The 24,124-nt window shown below is 34.6% G+C and overlaps 4 protein-coding genes across 25 annotated transcripts in view; 2 read left to right on the forward strand and 2 right to left on the reverse strand.

Annotated features, from left to right (window-relative positions):
• The first annotated feature begins 107 nt into the window (after window positions 1–107).
• Tmhs (Tetraspan membrane protein in hair cell stereocilia) lies at window positions 108–1,912 on the forward strand. Its single transcript, XM_065344571.1, has 4 exons — window positions 108–467; window positions 636–1,120; window positions 1,228–1,476; window positions 1,571–1,912. Exons 2-4 carry the CDS (start codon window positions 706–708, stop codon window positions 1,771–1,773), a joined length of 867 nt encoding a protein of 288 aa, XP_065200643.1. The 5' UTR covers window positions 108–467; window positions 636–705; the 3' UTR covers window positions 1,774–1,912.
• A 776-nt stretch (window positions 1,913–2,688) lies between these two features.
• On the forward strand, window positions 2,689–12,024 carry Kdm5 (Lysine demethylase 5). 3 transcript variants are annotated; one of them, XM_065344536.1, is made up of 4 exons: window positions 2,689–2,991; window positions 3,481–3,598; window positions 3,810–3,868; window positions 5,539–12,024. In XM_065344536.1, the coding sequence occupies exon 4, from the start codon at window positions 5,604–5,606 to the stop codon at window positions 10,350–10,352; it is 4,749 nt and encodes a 1,582-aa protein (XP_065200608.1). In that variant the 5' UTR covers window positions 2,689–2,991; window positions 3,481–3,598; window positions 3,810–3,868; window positions 5,539–5,603; the 3' UTR covers window positions 10,353–12,024. The 3 variants fall into 3 exon arrangements, with proteins under 3 accessions (XP_065200608.1, XP_065200610.1, XP_065200609.1); XM_065344538.1 differs by lacking the exon at window positions 2,689–2,991 and adding an exon at window positions 3,017–3,395; XM_065344537.1 differs by lacking the exon at window positions 2,689–2,991 and adding an exon at window positions 3,017–3,304.
• On the reverse strand, window positions 11,786–16,902 carry LOC135831793 (hydroxylysine kinase). Of its 3 annotated transcripts, XM_065344568.1 has the most exons (7): window positions 16,490–16,884; window positions 16,114–16,246; window positions 14,863–14,958; window positions 14,242–14,396; window positions 13,213–13,390; window positions 12,479–12,723; window positions 11,786–12,373 (listed from the first exon to the last, which is right to left on the reverse strand). In XM_065344568.1, exons 1-7 carry the CDS (start codon window positions 16,640–16,642, stop codon window positions 12,194–12,196), a joined length of 1,140 nt encoding a protein of 379 aa, XP_065200640.1. In that variant the 5' UTR covers window positions 16,643–16,884; the 3' UTR covers window positions 11,786–12,193. The 3 variants fall into 3 exon arrangements, with proteins under 3 accessions (XP_065200640.1, XP_065200641.1, XP_065200642.1); XM_065344569.1 differs by lacking the exon at window positions 14,863–14,958 and having other exon boundaries at window positions 16,490–16,898; XM_065344570.1 differs by lacking the exons at window positions 14,863–14,958; window positions 16,114–16,246 and having other exon boundaries at window positions 16,486–16,902.
• Window positions 16,903–17,638: 736 nt separating this feature from the next.
• The window catches only part of nAChRalpha6 (nicotinic acetylcholine receptor alpha6), a 45,844-nt gene continuing 39,358 nt past the window's right edge, over window positions 17,639–24,124 (reverse strand). For all 18 annotated transcript variants that reach the window (XM_065344559.1, XM_065344548.1, XM_065344553.1 and 15 more), the window contains one exon: window positions 17,639–23,101. In XM_065344559.1, the coding sequence (XP_065200631.1) occupies window positions 22,574–23,101 (528 nt within the window). In that variant the 3' untranslated portion in view covers window positions 17,639–22,573. The remainder of the gene's footprint in view (window positions 23,102–24,124) is intronic.

Raw genomic sequence — 24,124 nt, forward strand, 5'->3', positions numbered from 1 at the left:
CTTCCTCCTCACCTCTTCATCATTCACCATGTTACCATGCATCCTCCCTCACCCTGCTTGTTCGTTGAACTATCTTCACAGTTCACTAAGTGCACTGCTACATAAGCGGCAACTCGGCAACTTAGCAACTTCGTTTCGCGTCAGTGGAACGAAAATGATAAGAAGTTGCTCGGTTATTGGCTGGAACTAGCAACCAAATCAAAATTTTTTGATTTGGTTGCCAAGTTGCCAGTTGCTGGTTGCTAGTTGCTGCTTATGTAGCAGTCGACTAACACTAACGCAAAGTACAATGCATTTCAATTCTAAACATATGATAAATACGCAGACACACAAGTATAGTACACAACTACGGACGAACACAAACGCCTTTCTTTTTTCTTCTCCCATGAAATTTAAACCCATCGCCCATCGGTTCTTGTGCTGTTCTACATCTGCGGAATTTTGTTTTGTTATGGAATTCATTTCGAGTAAGTTTCCCAAAGTTTATTAAGTAATGGATTGCAAGTCGCCAAGTCCTCAACTTTTCCATCAAATTTGTTTTCACTACAGACAGTATAGTTTTTACAAAATTACAACTAAGTACTTACCTTACATCTCTCTATTTCTCTAACTGATAGCATTGTTTTCATTTTCAGTGGGACGATAGTGCTTTAAAATATAAACATCAAAGAATGGTTTCATTTTGCATTTATTCAATCAAAATAAATGGGTTCGAAAATTGAATATGTTGAATCATCTCAGATTTACGCTGCGAAATATGTACGCAATTCCAAAGCCGTTGGTGTTCTGTGGGGAATATTTACAATCTGTTATGCCATTATTAGTACTGTTGCCTTCTTGACACCAGAATGGATTAGTGGATCCTCGGAGTCTGATAATCCTGCGAGGTTTGGATTATGGAATACTTGCTATTTGGATTCAAATACTGAAGGAACTCAAGATTGTTACAAGCATATTGATAGTTTTTTGACGTTTCCTTTATCGCCACTCAAGATAGCTGCTATCTTCGGTGCTATTTCAGTATTACTTTCTATTTTTACAGTATTAACTTTATTGTTATTTTCTTTTTGTACTTCCACGACTGTTTACCGTATTTGCGGATGGATGCAAATTGTATCTGGTTAGTACGGTTTCATATATTCTTAAATTCTTTGGGAGGTGATAACATGGGTATGAATGTTTCCTTCTCTATAAATTCGCACCTAATGAAACTTTTCTTTCTTTCAGCATTTTCATTCGTTACTTCGGTAACAGTATATCCTTTAGGATGGAATTTGGATATCATTCGTAAGACTTGTGGTTCATTTTCTGATGCGTATAATGCTGGTGATTGTAGAATAGGATGGGCGTATTATTTGGCCGTAATAAGTTGTTTAGATGCTATAGTACTTGCTACGTTGGCCTTTATTTTAGCTGCCCGTCATATAAAACTTCAACCCGAGCCGTTATACGGAAATAATGGATCTTTGTATAAAGGTTAGTGTCAAGTGGCAAATAATTGTTCAAAATCAGCGATGTACTGTCATTACTTTTGATTTAATGAATCATTTTTGTACAATTGTGATCGCAGGAGAAATCAACAGTGCTTACATTGGTGATACAGGTTCGATTGCTGGTTCAAGAAAGTCTTTGAATTTGCATCAGGTCTTACGTATGCCACAACCGATGACTGAAATTGATCGTTTCTCAGAAATATCAGCTAGAACTGGTCGTTCTAAAATCTCAACCTATAGACCTGATTATATGTCTAATGTACAAAATTTTCAATTGTAAAATGATTTAAGTTTTTGTTATTTTGTATCTGTTTTCATTATTTTATTTGTATCAAGTTTTATACTATTTCGTGACATGTTTATATACCAAAGGTATAATATTTAAACGCATTCGAATAAAAACCTGTAGTTTAATAGTATATTATAGTTTTTCATTTTCACTTCACTTAAAGATGAAATGAGATAAAGTTATTTGATTTTAGGAACTCTACGTAATATTTTATATTTAAAAGTGCTAGGAATCGTCGGATGAAAATCCATCAGCCAACAGCCTTGCGCCACTTATGACCTATGCGAGTAATGATAACCTTTACGAGAAATGTTTTGGTAATGTCAAGACTTCGAAAATGGATTTCAACCACCCTAAAACAGAAATTACGCGAAGTTCTGAATTTATCAGTTTCTTCAACCAGTTTCATTTTGTACGTATTTTTGTGGCAAATGAAATCTGTTCTTTCGATTTTCATTTCAATCAATAATTCAATATCAATCCGCTACAGATTGGGGCGCCGACACTATCGTGCATTTCAATCGACAATTATACTTACAAATAAACTTCAGTCATTCACTAAATAATATACTTTTTTTAAAACGAAGTACGCAAATCGCAATACGCCTTTACAAGCTCAAAGCAATGATTTAATATCAATTAGTATTACTATTCATGATTGGCTCATTACGCAAACTTCATCCGCAATTGCAAATGTCACAGAAAACATTGAGCAAATAAATAAAAGTGAATTTCACTCAGAATTATTTTGAGTACTTACATAAAAGCATAACTTTGAGATAATGAAAGAAATAATATAGAAATATGTAATAAATTTACAAGATACTCGGAACGCCTTCAAAACGAAATTAATTTGTAATACTCAATCTTAACCTGCGATCAACTCCTACATCAGACTTCATTCGTACTCAGACTCACACCATGAAATGAAATCTTAGGAGTTTCATTACTCGTGGTGTATTGTCACGTACGCAAATTCATCATTTATTTCGTAGACTTGAGTTTAGTAAATATAAAATTTACTAATTTACATTTTTATGGATGTAGAACACTATAGATAAGTTTTCTGATGTTCGTATTTTTTAATATTAAAAAAACAAGTTAAAGAGCAAAGTGTAGTATACCTAATACCATTGTTATGCAGTTGCTACTTTTTATGCATGTATTTTGTAGAAAGATGACATTTTTTTCTCGTGGATAACGTTGAATGTAAGTTTCTTTCTCATAAAAATGTCCTTCTAAAATTTTTAGAACTATTTTTTCGCGTTAAAATTCGCGTTTTATGAAGATGAAAAAAATTAAGTGTTTTTTTCTCGAGAATAGAAATGTAAGGTGCTTCTCGCGTAATGTTGATTTGAGTTTCACCAATTCACCGTGTAGTAGCTATTCAATGTATGGGGTTACATCATGTTGAAATTATTACTCATCTCTACGCTTCTCGTTTTACTACGTGTGAATTTCGAATAAAATAAAATCGTTCTGTAATCTGTAATTCAACCTGCCATTTGATGTTTTTCTTATGGTAAGGTAATTGTTATTAATCGTAAACGCACGAATACGATCATTCATAAACTTGTTAGCGAATCAATGTCGCGATTAGAATTGTCTTTTCGGTATAGTTTTCATTTTTGACTGAGTGGAAGCACCTTACTCGCAATATGTATCTCGTTAATAATGTCAGTATTTTTCATATTTCAGAATAGGTTCCCGATTATGGAGCAAAGTTTCATTGGAATTTGAAGTTAGGCCCACGGTAAACCAATTTCTAACTGGAGTGTTCCTTTGAAGAAATTCGATTTCCTTAAATTTACTTCAAGTAATTATTACGATGATTCACATTACATTGGTAACGCAAGATGCTTGGCTTACATTAATCGCCTTTTCTGGATGATTATTCAGATTTACGTGATTAAAAAGAATCTTTAAAAGGAGTTAACGTAGATATAAGATGGCTGCTTTGTTTACTTACACTCATCTGTTTCTTACGATTTTAAATTATGTCTTTTCTTCATTTTTTTCCTTTTCAGATGAACATTCAAGTGCGTCGTAAATATGCAGAAATGAAATTCTCTACTTACCCTTATTGGTAAGAGACACTTTTTCTCACAAAACATCTGTATTTATATTGTCTTTTTTCAAAATTAACCATTTTCATTATTCCTGATTAATGTTACACTTTGCTGGTCCTTGATGTAATTACCTCTCAAATCAACATCAAACCTTTGATTATTTCATACATGAAACTTCAAACGAAAAATGTTATAAAGTACAAATTGAAGGTTCAAGAAGGAATCGATTTTGAAATCTTACGTAGTTCGAGAGTTTGAGGTGACGTTTATGTCACCGATTTACTTTAGGATAGCCTCACCTTATTCTCTTTATTACTATAGAATAAATACCTAATGAGCTATCTGTTTTTTAAACGAAATTATTCTCGAATGACTATGAACGCTATTTTTGAAAACTGATATTCGCTGATGAACAGTAGTAATATTGTTTTTGATTATTGATGGAGCGGAACAGCATGTTCTTGGGTTTCACTACTGATTCATCGAAATACCTCAAAACAAAATATATCCCTAAAGCGGTTACACGATCAAAAATAATTTCCAATTTTCCCAGACTAGATTTTTATGAATCGTGGTTTTCTGATAGTGGATCACATATTTTATTGATAAAACAAAACTCAATTTTTAAATAATTTATTGTTCATTTCGTTTGAAATACACGTACAGTTGTGGAGTATTTCAGAAATGTAAGTACATGAGCGCTGAGTGTGATATTCTGGAATCTTGAATTCAATTTAGAAAATATTTACGTTTAAAAATGATTAACGCGAGTATTTTCTGAAAATTATAATCTTTTTGTGAGGATGTACAATTTTTCTACCTTCAAATTTCTTGATGTTGAGGTAAGACTATCTATTTTGAATTGTTTGACACAAATGGATGGTACATTCAGTTTTTACTCACTAAAGAATCGAATTTTTGATGGCTTTCTTAAGATTTTGGTCACGCCGAAGTTCAAATTGTGACAAGAATAAGTTAAATTTGTTCGCTTAAGTACTGACGTGTGTTACATATTTCATTTAATATTGATAGAAAAATCACTGAGGTGAATCCTGTGCTCGATTGAAAGTTCGGAGATTGATTAGGTACCCTTGCAAAGCCCGTTTTCATTTCGTAAAGGTGGCAATCGCTTCGTTTCCTATTGGATTTAGTTATCAGTTTTTCCTGTGGAGAAGTTAATATGTAACGTAAGCATTCAGTACATCATTTGGAGACAATTTTAACTCGAAATTTTCGCAAACGATGACGTTATGTGAGAATTTGAAATATGTATTAATTTGAATGGAACAGTTCTCGGAATTACTACTGCCTGCGTAAAAAACTCACAAATAACATGTGTTGTTACAGCTGTACGATATTTTCGTTATTTTGATAAATCTTTTTGTTTATCAATTTTTTTTTTTTTGCGAATACAGGATCGTATCGCTTTGTAGGGAATTAGGTTATTTTTTTATAAAAGCAGTCAAATAATGCTGTAAATTTTTTTAATTTCCACCAAAAAATGTTTTCCTGCGCCTTAACATTGCTTTAATTTCCAATGAGTAAATCATGCAATCATTATGATTTACTGGTAGAATTTAATTTTCTTGCAATTTTTGAGAATTGTAAAAAATTCAACGAGTTAGTTGAAATTGAGTGATTTGTACAATTCAGCTAATTAATTCGGTAACTTTTTTTCTTTTTGCAGACGCTTTCTTTGCAAAGAAACTGCGGAATCTCTTGTTGCAATACAGAATTCGTAAATAAAAGACAATGAAGAGCACATTCAAGAAACAAATGTTCGTCGAGGCCAAGAACCGTGATCCCAATACAGGTCAAACTTCGTCGTCAAATTTGTCAAATCCGCATTCATTCATAGATCCTGCCGCGTACATGTCGAATGGAGAATTCTTATTTAGAGTACCAACAGAAGCTCCCGTATTCGAGCCAACTGTAGAAGAGTTCCTCGATCCGTTGGCTTATATTAATAAAATTAGACCAATAGCCGAGAAAACGGGAATCTGCAAAGTAAAACCGCCACCGGAATGGCATCCTCCGTTCGCCGTCGATGTAGATCATTTCAAGTTTACTCCTCGTATTCAAAAGTTGAACGAATTAGACGCTAACACGAGAGTAAAACTATACTTTTTGGATCGTCTGGCGACTTATTGGAACTACAGCGGCGTTCAAATACGCATTCCCGCGATTGAAGATAAAACGGTCGATATGTATTCGCTTTACAAAATAGTCGAATTGGAAGGCGGTTTTGATAAAGTAAATACGGAGAAAAAATGGCCCAAGGTAGCTCTTCGAATGGGTTACACCAGCGATAAAAATGTTGGTTCGTTGCTGCGATCACACTATAAACGTCTTCTTCTACCGTACGAAAAGTTCGAAAAAAGTAAATTGCAGAGCGCTCAAGAACAAGAAGAAGCTAAGAAAACGTCCACTTCGTCCGGTGTTGCCGTCAAAAAAGAATCATTAGGCGAAACAATTAAAGTGAAACATGAACCTGGTGTTCAAGATGTCGGCAGCAAAAATTGCGCCGGTAGTAGACGCTGTACACGCTCAAATTGTGACGAAAACGGCACTGAGATCTTGGTCAGCGATACTTTCAAAAATCCCACCATCCAAGATAAAAATAAGGAATTGCAAAGGTTAACGTTCTACGGCCCTGGACCAAAAATATTAGGGTCCAACAAGAAACCGCATTCATTGAATAAAAAGAGATCTGACCCTAATCAACCGGAAGATATGTTAGCTGATTCGGCCTGTATGGTTTGCGGTAACGGTGAATCCGAGGAATGTATTCTGCTATGCGATGGGTGTGACGACGGTTACCATACATTTTGTCTTGTCCCGCCCTTAACTTCGGTACCGAAAGGTGAATGGCGATGCCCTAAGTGTATCGCAGCTGTGGTGAGTAAAGCCACCGATACTACGTTTGGTTTCGAGCAGGCTGAGCGAGAGTATTCTCTGCAGCAATTTGGTGAAATGGCTGATCAGTTTAAATCCAACTATTTCAACATGCCCGTACACCTAGTACCCACGGAGAAAGTCGAACAAGAATATTGGAAAATATTATCGTCGATGGATTCCAGCGTCACGGTTGAATATGGCGCAGATTTACACAGTATGGACCACGGCTCCGGTTTCCCTACTCAAATGGCGCTAAAAAATTCCGGCGACGAAAATCACTACTATAAATCGTACGTGGAATCCAGCTGGAACTTGAACAATATTCCGGTGCTCGAAGGCTCGGTGTTAGGCTACATTAACGCCGACATTTCCGGTATGAAAATACCGTGGATGTACGTTGGTATGTGTTTTTCCACGTTTTGTTGGCATAACGAAGATCACTGGAGTTATTCGATCAATTATCTTCATTGGGGTGAACCGAAAACCTGGTACGGTGTACCCGGTTCGCAAGCCGAACAATTCGAAAAAGTCATGCAAGAAACGACGCCAGATTTATTCCGCAATCAGCCCGATTTGTTGCATCAGCTCGTTACTATACTGAACCCGAATATATTGATGGATCGAGGCGTACCGGTCTACCATATCGATCAAGCCGCCGGTGAATTCGTTCTCACGTTTCCTAGAGCCTATCATGCCGGGTTCAATCACGGTTACAATTTCGCCGAAGCGGTAAATTTTGCTCCAGTCGATTGGATACCGCTGGGCCGAGACTGCGTTGAGCACTATTCTAGCCTGCACAGGTATTGCGTATTTTCTCACGACGAGCTTATTTGTAAAATGGCTTCGGTACCGGAAAATTTGAATTCCAAACTAGCCCTGGCTACTCATCAGGATATGTTGAAGATGCTCGACGTTGAAAATAAACAAAGAAAAGCGCTTCTAGAATGGGGTGTCGTTAACGCCGAACGCGAAGCTTTTGAATTGCTGGCTGACGACGAACGTCAGTGCGCCGAATGCAACACTACCTGTTTCTTATCGGCGGTCACCTGTAAATGTAGTCCGAAAAAAGTAACCTGCTTGCGCCATTTCAAAGATCACTGCGGATGTCCTGCCATCGATCACACGCTACGGTACCGGTATACCTTGGACGAATTACCTGTCATGTTGGAAAAATTGAAAGAGAAGGCGGATTCGGTTGCATCGTGGGCTGCCAAAGTTCACGACGCGTTAGACGTGAATACACCCAGAACCATTACGTTGACTGGTCTCAAAGAATTACTAAACGAAGCTCGCGAAAAACATTTCCCCGACGATTTATCGCTGGGTTTACTATCGAAAGCGATCAAATCCGTACAAGACGCTTTGGCCGTCGATTTCAAAAATATCCTGTCGCGAAAACAAACGTTAAACAAAAAAGTCACCATGACTGAAATTCGAAGTTATCAAGAAGAATTGCAACGTATACCGTGCGTCCTACCTCAAGAAAATACCGTCAGACATTTCTTGAAATTTTTAGATGAATTACAAAAGAGTACCGACGATATACTGCGTAAAGAGAACGCTACAGTTAGCGAAGTTGAAAGCCTTCTCAAAAAAGGTAATTTTCCCAACGTCGAAATACCTTGCATAGATGTGTTGAAAAATCACAAAAAAGTCATCTATTTGATCGAAGAATTCAAAGAGAAGAAAAAAAATTCGTCTTTATTGACTCCCGACGTTATAAATAAATTGATTGCTTGCAGCAATAGTATACCGACTGCGAACGTTAACGAACGCGCTACCTCCATTACCAAAGACTTGATGTCAATCAAGGAAAAAGTAGATGCTTGGGAGAAAAAAGCAGCTAATTATATAACTATCAACGTTACCTCTAAACAATTGACCAACAGTGCGAAGTATCCGCTAAATAAATTGGAAAAGTTACTCGACGAAGCCAACACGGTAGATGCGTTTTTACCCAGCAAAGAAAAATTACAATCAATCGTTAGAAAAGCCGGCGTGTGGAAAGAACGCGTTAACAGTCTCTTTGGACCGAAAAAAGCTGCCCCGTTTTTAGAAGTTATTGAAAGTCTCGTCGATGAAGGTGAAAATATGGGCATCGAATTAGAAGAAATAGTCAAATTGAAAGACGTCCTGGGCAAAGCGTTGCAGTGGAAAGATGAAATTTACAATTTATTTTTGGGCGATAGCAAATTATTCAACTTGTTGGAAGTCTTGATGCCTCGTAGAAATTTACAACGAATTTGCAAGTACAAGAAAAACGAAAAACCAAATGCCGTCGAACCGTCTCCAACGTTCGGCGCTTTCGATTTCAGTATCAAAGAAAATAGCGATCAAGAAAAAATTGTATCGTCATTTAAAGTCGCCGAAAAAAGAGAATTCGAATTGATGCGCGCTCTACGAGTGAAAAACACGTACAAGAAGAAACAAGGCGACGGAACTTTTTGCATTTGCAATGTCCCTTCCACGGTGTACATGAAAGAGTGTATTTTATGTAAAGATCTTTTTCACGAGCAGTGCTTGAAACAGCTGGCAAATTACTGGGAAGATATGAAATCTAATTTTCGTGTATTTTTATGCCCGTTCTGTCAAAGATCCAGAAGACCTAATTCCAAAGCTGTGATGAGCGCGTTAATTAAACTGCAAAAAATACAAATTCGTACGTTAGAAGGTATCGCTATGCAATGTCTTCTCGATCGCGAAGCGAAATGGAGGGAATCGGTCAACGAACTGCTGAGTACGCCCGAATTGAGCGTATTAACCAAGAATACATCGGATCCTATATCCAAACTCGCCAAACACACCGGTCCAGTCGCATTGAGCAACGAGAATAGAAACAGTTTAGAATCTTTATTATTCCGAGGATTTCTACTGGAATTAGAACTGCCCGAAAATGAAATAATTTACATGATATTGCATAGATTAGATTCGAATGGTGATACAACCAATCAAAACTCCAATTCTAACACGTTCAAACCATTCAGTCAACTCGCCAGCTTCGATAAATCCAAAGTTGAACTCGAATTAACGAACGAAACGTCATCTTTGAAGAATGAACTAACCTCGGTCGCTCTATCTACCAAAGACCGTAAACGTAAGCATATAACGCAGGAAAATAACGAAAACGAGATCAACTTGAGCAAACATTACGCTCCAGCTGCGGTGACCAAAGTTAAAAGAAAAGAAAACACAGTTCGTAAACGAGTCCGTAAACAGAACATGTCTCCGTATAAAAAAGCCTCGCAACGAGAAATAATCGAGAAAAATATTGCGTCCATCATCTGCATCTCGTCGCCGGAGAGAAGCGATAAAACCGACGATGAAGTTGAAGATGAAGAAGAAAGCGAATGCGTGGCAACCAGGTGTCTGAAGCCGACCGGAGAACTGGTCGAATGGGTGCAATGCGATTATTGTAAAAATTGGCTTCACATGGTTTGCATAGGTGTTACGAAGATCGAAATCGATAACCAAACCGAATTCATGTGCACGTTATGTAAAAATGTGGAGAAGGCTAAAAATGAAGAACAAGACGATGACGAGGAAGATGACGATGTCGTGTTTGTGGAATACGCTCCGAACAGTACGACTTTATGTTCCTCGTAGTGTAATCACGCTAATGTCATTTTGAAATTTATTTTTATCGGTGTTTTGACAACTATTCCATAGTTTTTCTGATTTCTTTTCTTGTGTTTATATTTCTCTCTTTATCTTCTGTGTTTTGTAACTTACACGAGTTGAATATTTATATTCAATGCTTCTAACACTTTTTACGTTTATACGCGCCGGCTTTATTTTTGACGACAAAAATTAATGGTATTTTTAATTTTTGATCGGTTTATAATTTGCATGAATTTAAATCGAAGTAATGTTTATATTTACTTAGGTATTTTGCTATCGTGTATATTTTTTCCTTTTTTAATGGTTATCCCTACTTTTGTTCTATCATTCGTAAATATTTAAGACGTAGTCATTTCATTTGTATTTTGATCTCCGATGTACCGTAGAATATTTATTTATTTTTTTAATTGTGCGTGTTTATGAATTAATAGTGTAATTGAAATCGATCGTAGGACGGCATGTTGTTACGCTCGTGACGAAAAATCAATTAGGTATTTTTGCCGGTCTGAATCTGAAAATCTGCCACTCGATTACAAAATTGCTTACGAATAAAACAAGTTTAAAACATTTCGATATTCATTAAAAATAAGAACGTACCTATCTCAACTCTTATTGCAAATCTCTTGTAATATTTGTTGTTTGTTTTTCAATTTTTCGCTGTATTCTTCAGGAGAAAGCAAATCAAGTTTCGTACAGTGTTGAATAAATTAGTTGAGCGCTATGCAAGTCATTGCTTTCATTTTCCCGTATTTATTGTGTAGTTTTTTATACTTAAAAAATTTATGAATTTGGTGTTCGTTGATTTTATTTTATTATATAATCGTTATTTTTGTTTGGTTCCTTTTTAGAAAATTCTATGGATGGTTTTAAAAGTTGACTAAATTTTCATCGAGGAATAAGATTTCTGTGTTTTGTAATTGTATGTTGCGTAATTTTTATTTTTCATTTTATTTCGGAGTTGAAAGTTCGAATTAATGAGAATTACAATGTTTCCCAGATCAAAAGATTTTTCTATTAGCTTTATGTTACACCCATTATTATTTTTTCACGTTGAACGTAGAATATTAAACGCCTGGATACTTTTTCAATACAAGATTTTATTTGTTCCTCGTATTGCGAATAATTCTATTACCTTACGTTGACGTAAAATCTCCGATTATTTTAATACTTTCCATTATGTACCTATTCGTATTTTTATATTTCGTTTGATAACATTTCAGATTTAGTTCGTCGTATATCGTGTTAAGAATTTATGTGTATTTTCAATACTAATGCGTCGAAAGAATTGATTAATTTGAAAAATTTACCATACATTTTTTTGGTTTGTATCTAATAAGAATTTTATTTGTTAGTTGCTAAGGATTAACTTATCTACATTTATATAGGTGTGTACTGTGTAATTATAAAATTGAAAAAAGTTGAAAAAAAATTTAAGCGTTTAATGTGAAATATATGTACCTTGCATCCATTTTAGTTTAATTATGCTTTAAATTAGAGTATGTGTTCCTCTCGTAATTACATAGTGTACAATGTAATGTTTTAAATGTTTATGTTATAGATTCACCAGCCTTGTGTTTCGTTCTACGTATTATAAATTGTAAAATGTACCTTACTGAAGTATGTAAATAATCTCCTGGAATAAATTTTACGAGAAAAATTGTTTGTAATTTATATTGATACCTACCTACGATTATACACTAAACGTGTGAAGTGAGTGATTTCGAATCAAAGAATATTTTGAAAATATGTAGGTACTTATAATTATTTAAAATAATTCAGCGAGTTCTAATAAATTTTTCAGATGAAAAAACAGCTGTTCTCGATTGTCAAAATGTAATTTTTTCCGTTATATTTGCGATGAAGCTTTCATTTGTTTGATTTTGTAATTTCTCCAATAAGGGCCATCCTTGTTTCTGAGTCGTGAGCACGTATGTATTCGAAGGACATGAATGATACGCATATAGTCCTAAAATTAAACTCTGAGCGATACGAGCACATATGCAAGTCTGAAATTCAAATTAGGTAAGTACATAGTTACGGTAGATTTGTCTCGAATTTCAAGTCTGCAATAAGTAATTCAGATCGATCAAAATTCTAACTCGTCGACTTACTTTCATTAAATTCAATTCCAAGTCGCTCATTTTTCTAGAATATCCTGAGAGAACGGAGGCAGTGAAACTCTCTATATTATCTGGCTGGTCCATTGATAAATATAATATGGTTATTGCCAAATCAAATAGGTAGCATGAATGTGATATGTCGCTGAAGTCGATGATTCCGTATAATTCTGGCTCACTTCCAGCACTCCTCTCAAATATTACTAAATTTGCTTTGTTCAAATCACCGTGAATTATTCCTGAAAAACAATAGGTAGTTGGATAATTAGGTACCTATGTACTTATTGTACTTGTAAGTTGTATTTTTCAGAAATCTTCCTCCGAGATTCGCAGTAAAAATTTCATCATACTTACGAGTTTTGAGTTTATCTTCTATACAAATGAAAGAAATTTATGAAACGTGGGACGATTAATTTTCCAAAATAATACTATTTACTTTTCATCAAAAGTGTTAGAAATCATGACACAGCGTATCTTTACCTTACCTACAATCTCAGTTATTTGTTTATCATTATTTCATATTCTGGTTAGTGATTTGCTATCGCCATAAGCAACGTTTTAATTTTAAATAGTGCACGAAAGTAAAAATGGTATTTGAAAATTTGATTTACCTTACACTTATTACCTATCGTATCTATATCCTACCTACCCGCCCACTTAACTATTGTAGTATTGTACAATGTACTTATATGTATAGTGCACGTTATGTTCATTGTACACACACATACCTTGTTCTAGTTCATTCATATGCGGCAGTACTTCGTTTTGAAAATCTACTATTGCTTTAGTAACCATCGAACGTTTCACTTCTTCTTCCACAAATTTCGTGTATTTCAGCGTATCAGTGACATACTTCAAACTCCACACGAAGTGTGGTCTTTGTAGTACTTTAGAATTGGAAAACGGCTGCACAGAAAAATATAAAAAATAGGTACTACATACAGGCGCGCAGAAATATCGAGTATTCCCACAAAAGTTTTTGTTTTATTTCAGTGGGAGTCTCAGTAAATAACAATATAATGTTAGCACATGATTGGTCGTTTGATTGGAGTGATAACATTCTACTAATCATATGCATCTATTTCACGTTGCCAATCCTGTATTTTTAACAGAAAACTGAAAACTTTCTTTTCGCCTTTCGGTAGGTCTAGGTACCTACTACCTACTCGATATTTCTGCGCACCCTGTACGTCAACGCTTACCGCTCAGTCACTCACCATGGCTAACAAAGGAATTGAGAAAGAAACACAACACACAATTTTGATAAGAAGACCGCTTGGAGGATAATTTTCCGAAATACGTATATATATATGTAGGCTATAGGTATACCTAGTACAAAGTACATACTACCTAGGTATATTTTCTTCGAATAAAAAAATAAATGAAGAATTATTTTTAAGAGGTGGTCGTATCATGGCTCGTGGTAACGATCAACGATAACAGAATAATGTTTGAAATTGTATTGTCGACGGCTATTCCAAGAAATTTCGGATTTCCTGAAATAATGTCTCAAATTATCTGAGTAATTTTCAGCTTTTCTGGATCCTATGTACCACCTCCATCATCATTGTCATTCCGCCTGGAAAGGAAATTCTTTTCCGAAAAACCCAGCAAGCTTTAAATTCTGATTGAATTAAAAATTGACCAAATAAATATACTCTTATCGACTGTGGATGTATACTTTACTATGGGAGTCCACCGGCAGAAATTTAAGGATAAGCGTGAGATTCTTGGTTACTCTTCATGAAGGTACCTACTTTCATAGCATGATGAAGTCTACCAATGATTTGTCCCAATGAAAAACAGAATTTCTTTCCAAAAGATACATCATTCAATAATTTTCCTGGAATGTACTCAAGAAGCAGCACAACGTGAATTCGTTCTAGTGACTGTAAGGCGCTTGGATCGAGACCTGTTGCAATGATATTAGTGCAAAATAAATGTATAATTATGATACGTTAGATTTGTTAGGTAATGACATTTACTTGAGTACCTGTACCTACTGCTAGCGTGCAAGGCAAGTACCTACCTAAGTAAATCAATCTCGTATCAACTAGAATATGTAGGACGTAGGTAGTAAGTACCTCTACCTAGACGTATACATGTACATACATAGGTACATACAGGGTGCCCAGAAATATCGTGAACCCCTAGAAAAGTTTTCTGCTAAGTATTTCGGTTGGTCACTGTGAATGATAATAATGAGCACATGATTGGTTGTTGGACTGGAGAGATAACATTCCACCAATCATATATGCATATATTTCACGTTGCCAACCTATATTTTTAATGAAAAACTTTCTTTGGGGTTCACGATATTTCTGGGCACCCTGTATGTACAACTACGATGGGTACCTATACCTAGTACCTCTACCTACCTTCATTAGCACTGGTTACATCTTTTTTCCTCCAATAAGTTTTATATTCAGCCTTATTATTCTGTATTGGATAAGGGCTTTTGATGTCATGCTCCCCTAGAGCACAGATATAATTGTGTGATCATTTCTCCAACTGATAATTACGAACATGACTATAGGTAATTGACACTTTGGCGCTTATGGTCTGCGTCACTGGTTTACATTTGAATTTGAATGACTTTTGGACTATGAAAACTTGAATTTTTGGGAAAAATCGCATTACGCCCGCGAGTAAGAAGAACGAAATTTCAAACAAAAATATTTTATTTTTCAACATTAACCAGACAATCTTTCGCGCTAAGTTCTTCCCGGAGGAAAATTTTTCCCCTCAAAAAATTAATCTTTTGCATCAAAGCAGTGTCTGAATGCAGGAATTGACGTGGAAGTGTATGTCAATTTTTTTTATAGAAGGCGTACAAAATAGCTGTCACGTCACTTTCAAAGAAGAAAAAACGCATTTTTTGCCCGTTCACCCGAATCCTAACAAATTCTTGCTGAAAATGGCACACTCCCTATAAAAACATCAGTTCTAAGTTACATGCAAGGAAAAAAATTTTTAATAAAAATTACTACCTATTTCAGTATACTTAGTAACCGGATCCCATTCAAAAATAATAGTGATTTTTACTCAGCCAAAAAATACATTTTACCTGGAAATTAGGTAAAATTTATTACGCTCATAGTAAAATTTACTAATCTCATAGTAAAAATCACGATATTTTTGAATGGGATCCGGTTACTGTGTGAAATAGTAAAAATTATCCATAATTTTTTTTTCGTGTGATCTGCACTTCTCTGATGCAAAAAGATCCAAATCCGCGACCATTCTTAAAACTGAAAAACGATGGGTGAAAAGTTTCAGATCGCAAAAATTCAATATTTCCCATCTATCTTTTCCAATTTTTTACTCGAGGAGTCAAATAACTTCGGCCCAAACGATGCACTTCACTTAAATTTTCAGATTTCAGTTTTTTTTAATTATTACTATTTTTTTTTTAAACTTGGGCATGTACTTTTTCGAGGAAGAATTTTCCTCCAGGAACACAGGAAGAATTGGCTTTGGAGAATGATTTCAAACAAAGAATTGTACACAACTCCTAAATATCCACATGGTGCTCAATGAAAACTTTGAGTAGGATATTAACTATGTACCAATTCGATAGGCGCGAAAGTGTCTATAATAGGTACTATACCCGTACTTGATTTTCTTACTTAAATGAAGCAACAAATTGATGTATTCACTTATGAATTCAATATTGGTTGAATTTTCCCAGCTAAATATCTTCAATACGTAACCATGAACACACACTTGAGTGTGATTATTGACGTTGCTCGTTTTCTCTATCTTGAAATGCAAACAAGTTGAGTTGACTTGTTAATAAACATTACACACATCGCACATAGTATGTCTATATATGTATCTACTATCTATCTTAATTGTGAGCTAAATTTAAAATAAAATACCGAAATATAAATTGCACATTTTCCTTGGTTTTGATTAAGAATTCGAAACTATAAAGTTATTATTAGTAGGTAAGGTACCGATCTAGAGTTCATACGTATGATATACATATAGAAACTTACTCACAAGTGGTATTATTTGAAAATTAAGATCATCGTAGCCATCCAATCGTTTCATTGTTTTCACAACTATATCGTAATTTTCTTGGAGCATATTTTTAACCTCATTCGCGATAACATCGTTGGAGACATTTTCAAAAAGCGTTGCATTTCCTTCCATATTTTTCAAACGAAAGTACAATCACACACGCGGATACTTTACATGAATCAAGACGCGCCGAATCACTATTCGGTTATCTTTATAAATTATAATCGTAACAATCGTTAGTCTAAACGCTCACGCTATTTATAAACAGACATGAGATCGGTGCGGTGTGGCTATTTTACTCTTATCTCTTATCTATCACTCTTTCTAACGGTGAACGTTGCGGTGAACCTGTTCGTTGGGGCCCATGCATTGTATTATGAACAAGTGAGTGAGTCATCTAAGAAGATAATTCAATTTTCAGCTGTTATCCCTAGTACCTAGTACCTACGACCTAGTAGGTAAAGGTATTACCATCCAGGACAACGGCGACCTTATGAGAACGTGATTCTATGTATTTGTAGTATTGTACCTTACCTACTTACAGCGATATTTTTTGTGCTTATTTTTTCAATTGTATTGGTGGATACAATAATAAAAATTTTATAAAAAATAAAAACAAACACCAACGTTGGTAAATTGTTTACAATAGGTTGGTAATTAAATAAGGTAAGTAATGTATCCGTCTTTGGTTTAAAACGTATGTAGCCTACTATGTATAACTAGGCTGGATACGTAATTTTTTAATTAAAAATACTTAGATCTTATTTCATTATTATGAGATCAGACAATAACCGTAATAATACTGTACGTGCAGAATGCTGTGGACAAAAGCTTTTTTACTCTTGAATCTTGGATATGTAAGTACTAAGTAGGTAGGTACCCTCATTTCAACAGTTGCAGAGTGTAAAAAAATTGTGTTTACTTTACCAATAGATATGTGTAATGCATCTAGTCCAATTATTACTAAAATGTAATTCGATTTAAATGAGTGCCTCCTGTAGAAGTTTGGTAATGCATAATAGTGTACATACTACATACACGAAATACTAACCCTCGTACTTCCCTCCCATTGAATGCCTCTCTTTCTGTCTTTTTATTTCTAACTTGAGAGAAAAAAAAGGTAAAAACTAAACAAAATAAACACCTTTATTGTTTATTACAAAATCACATTTATTAAAATTATTCTTTAATAGATTTGTTGATTAATAATCGTAAAAAATTTAGTATCAAAGTTTAATCGCTTAAAAAAACGTAAAACAATATTAAGGATATGAATTTTATTAACAAATAGAGTAACAATTTGCTTCATACCTTTTTAAAAAAAATAGTCATTTAACATAACATGTACATGTTTTTAAAATTAATGGTATCAGTTATCAAAAAATTAAAAGAGGAACCAACACAAAAGGAGGGTACATTCATATCAGCTAACCTTTTTAAACGTTCCATTTATCCGAAAGAATTCCTTTTACCGTATCGTTAACGGGCATTACTCGATGCAACGTTAATTTAAAAATCAAGTATTCAAAACAATAAATCGATGAGAATGGCAAAAAAAAAGAACAAAAAACAAAAAAAAATACACTGAAACTATAAATTTCACAACAAATAACGGCTGAGCAGTTCCTACATGAGCCGTATTTACTAAATCGAACTAAACAAATAAAATTCTATGATTTTCACCTGGGAAAAATTATTAAGGAAGGGGGCCCTAATGAGGCCACGTTCCTAATAAGGCCACCACCCGGCCGGTTTATCTGCTGCTAGGCGCGCAAACCGGAAAATAGCGCTAGTTGGTATGTACCTTACCTATTCAAAAAACGCGACTATCGACTGTCGAGTTGAGCGATGTGGTTTTTCATAATAAAAAAAAGTTATCTGAAGTTGATGCAAAAATTTTATCAGTAAGTGAGTTTGTTAGCAAATTTTATCCTCTTTCGTATGGTGTATTCAGTTTTCGAAAAAAATTTCCATTTACTTGTAACTGTTTTTGAAGGAATAAATAATACCTATTCATTATAGCAAGTGTTTCTAATAAGGCAACTGTAAACAAACAGTGAAATTCTTGCAAGAAATCACCAGCACAGTGCTCTAAAGGAGCAAAAAAAAAAGTGTTTGAAGTCTTTCAAGTCTCAAACAGAGAAATTATTGGTATTTGGTATTTGTATATTTTGCAAAGAAGATTACCAAAAGCTAGTATACGAGCTCGTAGTCTAATGACGACAATGATGATCATCTGTAAGTAATTAAAAATAATTCCAATGCGTTTTTCGCTTCAAAAATTAGAAGTGGTCTTATTAGGAACTTGGTGTTTTTGAGTTCCTGAGAAGGCCACTACATTAAAATTAGAAGGGGAGGCGGTAAATACAACTACAATCTGAGGAAAAAACCAACTACGCCGCTGTGAAGTAGAGAAACTGAAGTTACTTCCATGAAATTTTGGAAAATTTTCGTAAATATTAAGAGCCTCAAAAATTTGCTTAAAATTAAGGTGGCCTTATCAGGACCATCTACCTTACTAATTATTGTGAATTTAATTGATAACCCCGTTTTAATACGCTAAATGAGCAACAGCGTAACCTGGGTTGGGCTTCCTAAATAATTTTACTTTAAAAATATAGGTAAAGGCAAAAACATAAGGGTTGATCAATTCACTAACATAGGTATATAACTTATTGAAAGTCCTTCTGGTTACGCTAATGCTGTTTTCATTCAGTAGGTAAAATGTATTTCTATGTACAACGCGTTCAATTTCGCTACTATCGAATTGATGCGGGTAGGTATTTAACGAAATAAAGTAGGTAGGTACGTAATACAACGAGCCAATCAAAATAACAAAAAAACAAACCTAAATCCTTCAGACTAGGTTTATTCGTAAAAATCGTGATTTAAGCTTGTGAACGAATATATACCCACGTAGAAAAAACTTACAGGGGGCAGTGGTAATTCACTACTTAACAGTAATGCTAAGTAGTAATTCACACCACATCAGTAGTGCTTTCAGTACTTGATTCATTACTGGACAGTAGTGTTGCACTGCAGGGCAGTATGACTTCTGCAGTAATTCACTATAGCTCAGTAGTAGAGTAGTAGTTTCTAACTACTACTCAATAATACTTCACCATTCAATACACCACTCAACAGTGGTGTTTACCTATTCAGTAGTAGTGGTTCAGTAGTTATTTACTACAACTCAGTGGTAGATTAGTAGTTTTAAACTACACATTGGTAATATTTCACCATTCAATGCACCACTCAACAATGGTGTTCACCTACAGAGTAGTATGGCTCAGTAGTTACTTACTACAAATCAGTAGATGTGTTGTAGTTTTTTACTACACATCAATAATTATTTACCACACAATGCACCACTCCGCAGTCATGTTTGCCTACTGAACAGTAATGGCCCAATAGTTATTTACCAGTAAACGTACACCTTACCAGTAATGTCATCAACCAATTGCCCTATTAACTAAAAATACCCCATTTAGGGTGGGAGAAGAGGAAAACAATTCAAAAGTTTTGAAGAATGCTATGCAGATATCAGATTAGGTATGTATATACGATTTTGAATATGAGGACTGCAGATTCAAATTTAGGGTCTAATGATCTTAAACAAAAAATTCTATGCCATTGAAAATCCAGATTTTGATACCAATATTGTACTTTTTTTTTTGAGAAGTTTTGCAATTTTACACCTTTCTGAGGGTCATTTTGGGTTTTGGTGTCACATGATCTTCAAACATTATTTCTAGGCATTGAAAATCCCGATTTTGATACATACCAATATTGTACTATTTTTGTATCTTTTTGGAAAATTTTCGACTTCGTACCTCCCCTTTGAAGTCCATTTTGGGAAGTTAGAATCAAATCGTCCTCAAAAATGAATTCGGTGTCCAAATATATAAGAAAATTTAATTTTTGGTTTTGAATCTCTGCTGTGGATATTGGTTTGGGGTTTATGATCAAATGATTTTCAAAAATTAAGTCTGATCTACACCATTGAAAATCCAAATTTTCAATTCACACCAATATTGCACTTTTTTTTGGAAAATTTTCTATTTTTGTACCTCCCTAGCTTTGGAGCCCATTTCCGGTTTTGGGATTGAATGGTCTTCAAAAATTGATTCTGGGCCATTGAAAACTCAAATTTGGATATCAATAACATACTTTTTCAAAATTTTTTCAAAATTTTGGTTTTGTACCTCCCTTTTTGAAGCCCATTTTGGGATAGGGTAGAATGGTCTTCAAAAATGGATTCTGTGCCATTGAAAACTCAAATTTTGATATCAATAATGTACTTGTCTTCTTTAAAAAGTTTAAAATTTTGTACCTCTCCTAATGGTGCCCATTTTGGGGTTTGAGGTCAAATTGTCTTGAAAAATGAATTCTGAACCCATAAATTTGAGATTTTGATACCCATATATATTTTTTTTGATAATTTTTGGTTTTGTACTTTTGTATACCTCCCCTTCTGGAGCCCATTTTGGGGTTTGGGGTCAAATGGTCTTTAAAAATTGATTCAGCGCCATTAAAATTTCAAATTTTGAAAAATTTGTAATTTTGTGCCTCCCCTCCTCTTTGGAGTTCATTTTGGGTTTGGGATCAAATAGTTTTCAAAAATGAAATCGACACTCTTGAGAACTTCACCAATTATTCATAGTTTCAAGTTTCAACATTCAAATTCACGAACTGTTGAAATTAAGTGTTTGCAAACAAATATATTCTTTAAATGCCCTATCTACTGTAGTGCACTAGTAGTCAGGTGGTTAGGGTTGTATAGTCAGACATCCGTAGGTCCCCGGTTCGAATCCCCGTGAGGTATAGGTGTAGGAATTTTCTAAAAATGTTATAGGCAGGAAAAATCATACATGACGTGAGCATCTCAATGATGATAGGGAAATTCAAAATAAAATTCCCCAACCCTATTTTTTTGATTTTTGAAAATTATTGCACCCCACTGATACTGATAGCATGTAGTGAAACACTTCTGACACACACTTGGAAATGAGTAGTGTTTCCTAGTAAGGAATTGCCAGTGGTGATTTACTACACACATACTAGACAGTAGTGAAATACCATTGATTTGCGTATGTGGATCAGTAGTGCTACTCTACTGAGAAATCAGCAGTAATTCATCACTCATAATTTTGAGTAGGAGAAGTAAATCACTAGTGGCAATTCCTTACTAAGAAACACTGCTGATTTTCCAATAGACACCAGTGTACTTTTTCTACGTGGGTAAATATAGTAGGTAGGTATGTTCATTTTTCAGTATATAGGTATTTTATTATTTATCATCTACCATTTGCTTTAAAATCATCGTCTGGTTTTTATTGGAAAAAATCAATTACTTATGGAATGAATTAAGTAGGTACATACAATAAATACGTTTGATATGTTTCATCGGAAAATGTTTGGTTTTCGCAACGTACATAGGTACATTAACTTATTATTTATAATCACACTTTCATTAAATTAGGAATTTTTAAATATCTTTACGCGATCGATGACGATAAATTGTATGCGAAATTTTGCGTCTTGAATTCGCGTAGGTAGGTAAACGAATTATTCGATATAATTAAAAATAGGTAATGGGTATGTATATTTCTACAATGATCTGGTAAAATAATGCTAGTGGGATAGTGTTGCGGGCATTTGATTATTAAAATGAGGCGCAGATAATCAGGTATTAAAAAAAAATTGGATTCATATTGCGAGGTATAAAAATAAAAATATACATGAGGTGAGTTTTGTCATTCGCATTTTCGGATCGGTCGGTAGGTATGATATAAATGTTTGGTATGTAATAGGAACTAGCTCCACACCGTACATTTAAAAGTTTGACAAAAAATAATGTAAGGACCTACAAACACTATACACGAAATACAGGTGATGAAATCATGATGGTTTCACGTTAAAACACACACATTTTTAAAAATTTTTTTTTTTAGAAGGACTAACAATAAACGGGTATAATGTAATTGTACCTAATCAGTTCAAAACTGATTGTTTTTTTCCTTCGTTTCGCGCGACGAACAAGGCTTATGAATAAAAATATAATTACTGAACAATTATATGAGGAGCTGAACACAAAACCACTAAAGTAGCGATTATAGTAAACAAGGTGAATACAATCAAGCAGAATCTATCCATTACTATTGCAGCAAATTTCCAATCGCTAATTATATCCGCTTCTTCGTCAGCTTTCCTCATTCTGTTCGTGATGAACTGTATCTCTTTCAGTATGAGCTGAAGTTCTTTTGACGCTATAGAACATGTCCCAGAATCGTCGAGAGTTATAGCAGCAGCGCTACTGCTGCTGTGTTGGTGAGCATGATGGCTGGATGACGTGCCAGTTCTAATATAAGTGCTGTTTAAGGTAGCTGAGGCGCCTCCAGGCCCAACGCTACAGTGCCTAAAATCGTCTTCGATATCCAATACGTTGGCTAGGAGACTTTTGGATGATCTTTCTTTCAGTTCCATTTGTTTTACTCTGTTACTCATTCGAATGGTTTTCAATGTTATTTTTCTTCCTGGTCTGCTCATTCGTAAAATCCAAGGTAACCACTGCAGAAGTATGGTACGAGTCTGTAAGGGAGAAAATGGCGCACATTATAAAGGGAACGTGGCTTTACTTTGCACCAAAATTGTGTACCTAGATTTATTCGATGCAGAAATTGCACATCGATCAAAGCAATTTACCTAACCACATTTTTACGTAGAGTGTTTCGATGCAGCTGGAGTTGAACTACATGTAATTGCAGATGCGGAACATGGGTATACTTAATAGCAAATCGTCGAAAAATTTTTTTTTTTGAGGATATGACAAAATAAGACAATAAATCAAAGCGAACCTCTTCAGAAGATAGGTACATTTCCAGGTATTACGCGGGCAGGCGTGGAAAAGATGTTAATAGATTTGCATAACCAGTTCGCCGTAAATTCACAATGAGATCTACTCCTCACTACCTTACAGCATATTAAATAAGATCGAGTCAATCCATCAATATTCAGCTTTTTTTGCGCGAATTCCTCTCGATGGTGTTGCAAAATTGGAGTCATTTCCGTTTTGAAGTCCATTGGGTGAGAGATATTCGCGCAATTTTTCCACATTTGTAATTCCTCGAGAAACGCCTCTCTCAGAATTGCGTTTTAGAGAAAATCTGCAGTTTGCTGGGCTTTAAAAAGAATAGATGGCAGACTTGAAATTAATTAAAATTTAAAAAGCACAAATTTGAAGTTCCAAAGTGAAAACTCAACTTTTATATGTAAATGTAATTAGCATAAGAGTTATAAGCTGCCGACTGCCGTTAAAAAAATTGAAACATTACATCCAGTAAAAACTCTTTTTCATTCTCTTTTCAACGAACCAATCTTAAAAATAGGATTTTATCCACGTCTCACACCCTTAAAGCGCATAAAAGTTTACAGTTTCCATTGAAATTTTTAAAAAATCTATTTCCAAGTTTATTGAGTTCCATTATTAGATTTTAATCAAAATCTAGAACACTTACAGGTTTTGTCCCTTTTTCGGTTACTTTTTCAAGCTTTTTTGGTTCTTGAAGTTATTTTTTTGGATTTTTTTCAGTGTGGTGCTTATTATTTTATCAG

This window comes from Planococcus citri, chromosome 1 (genome assembly GCF_950023065.1).
Source record: "Planococcus citri chromosome 1, ihPlaCitr1.1, whole genome shotgun sequence".
NCBI classification, from domain to species: domain Eukaryota; kingdom Metazoa; phylum Arthropoda; class Insecta; order Hemiptera; family Pseudococcidae; genus Planococcus; species Planococcus citri.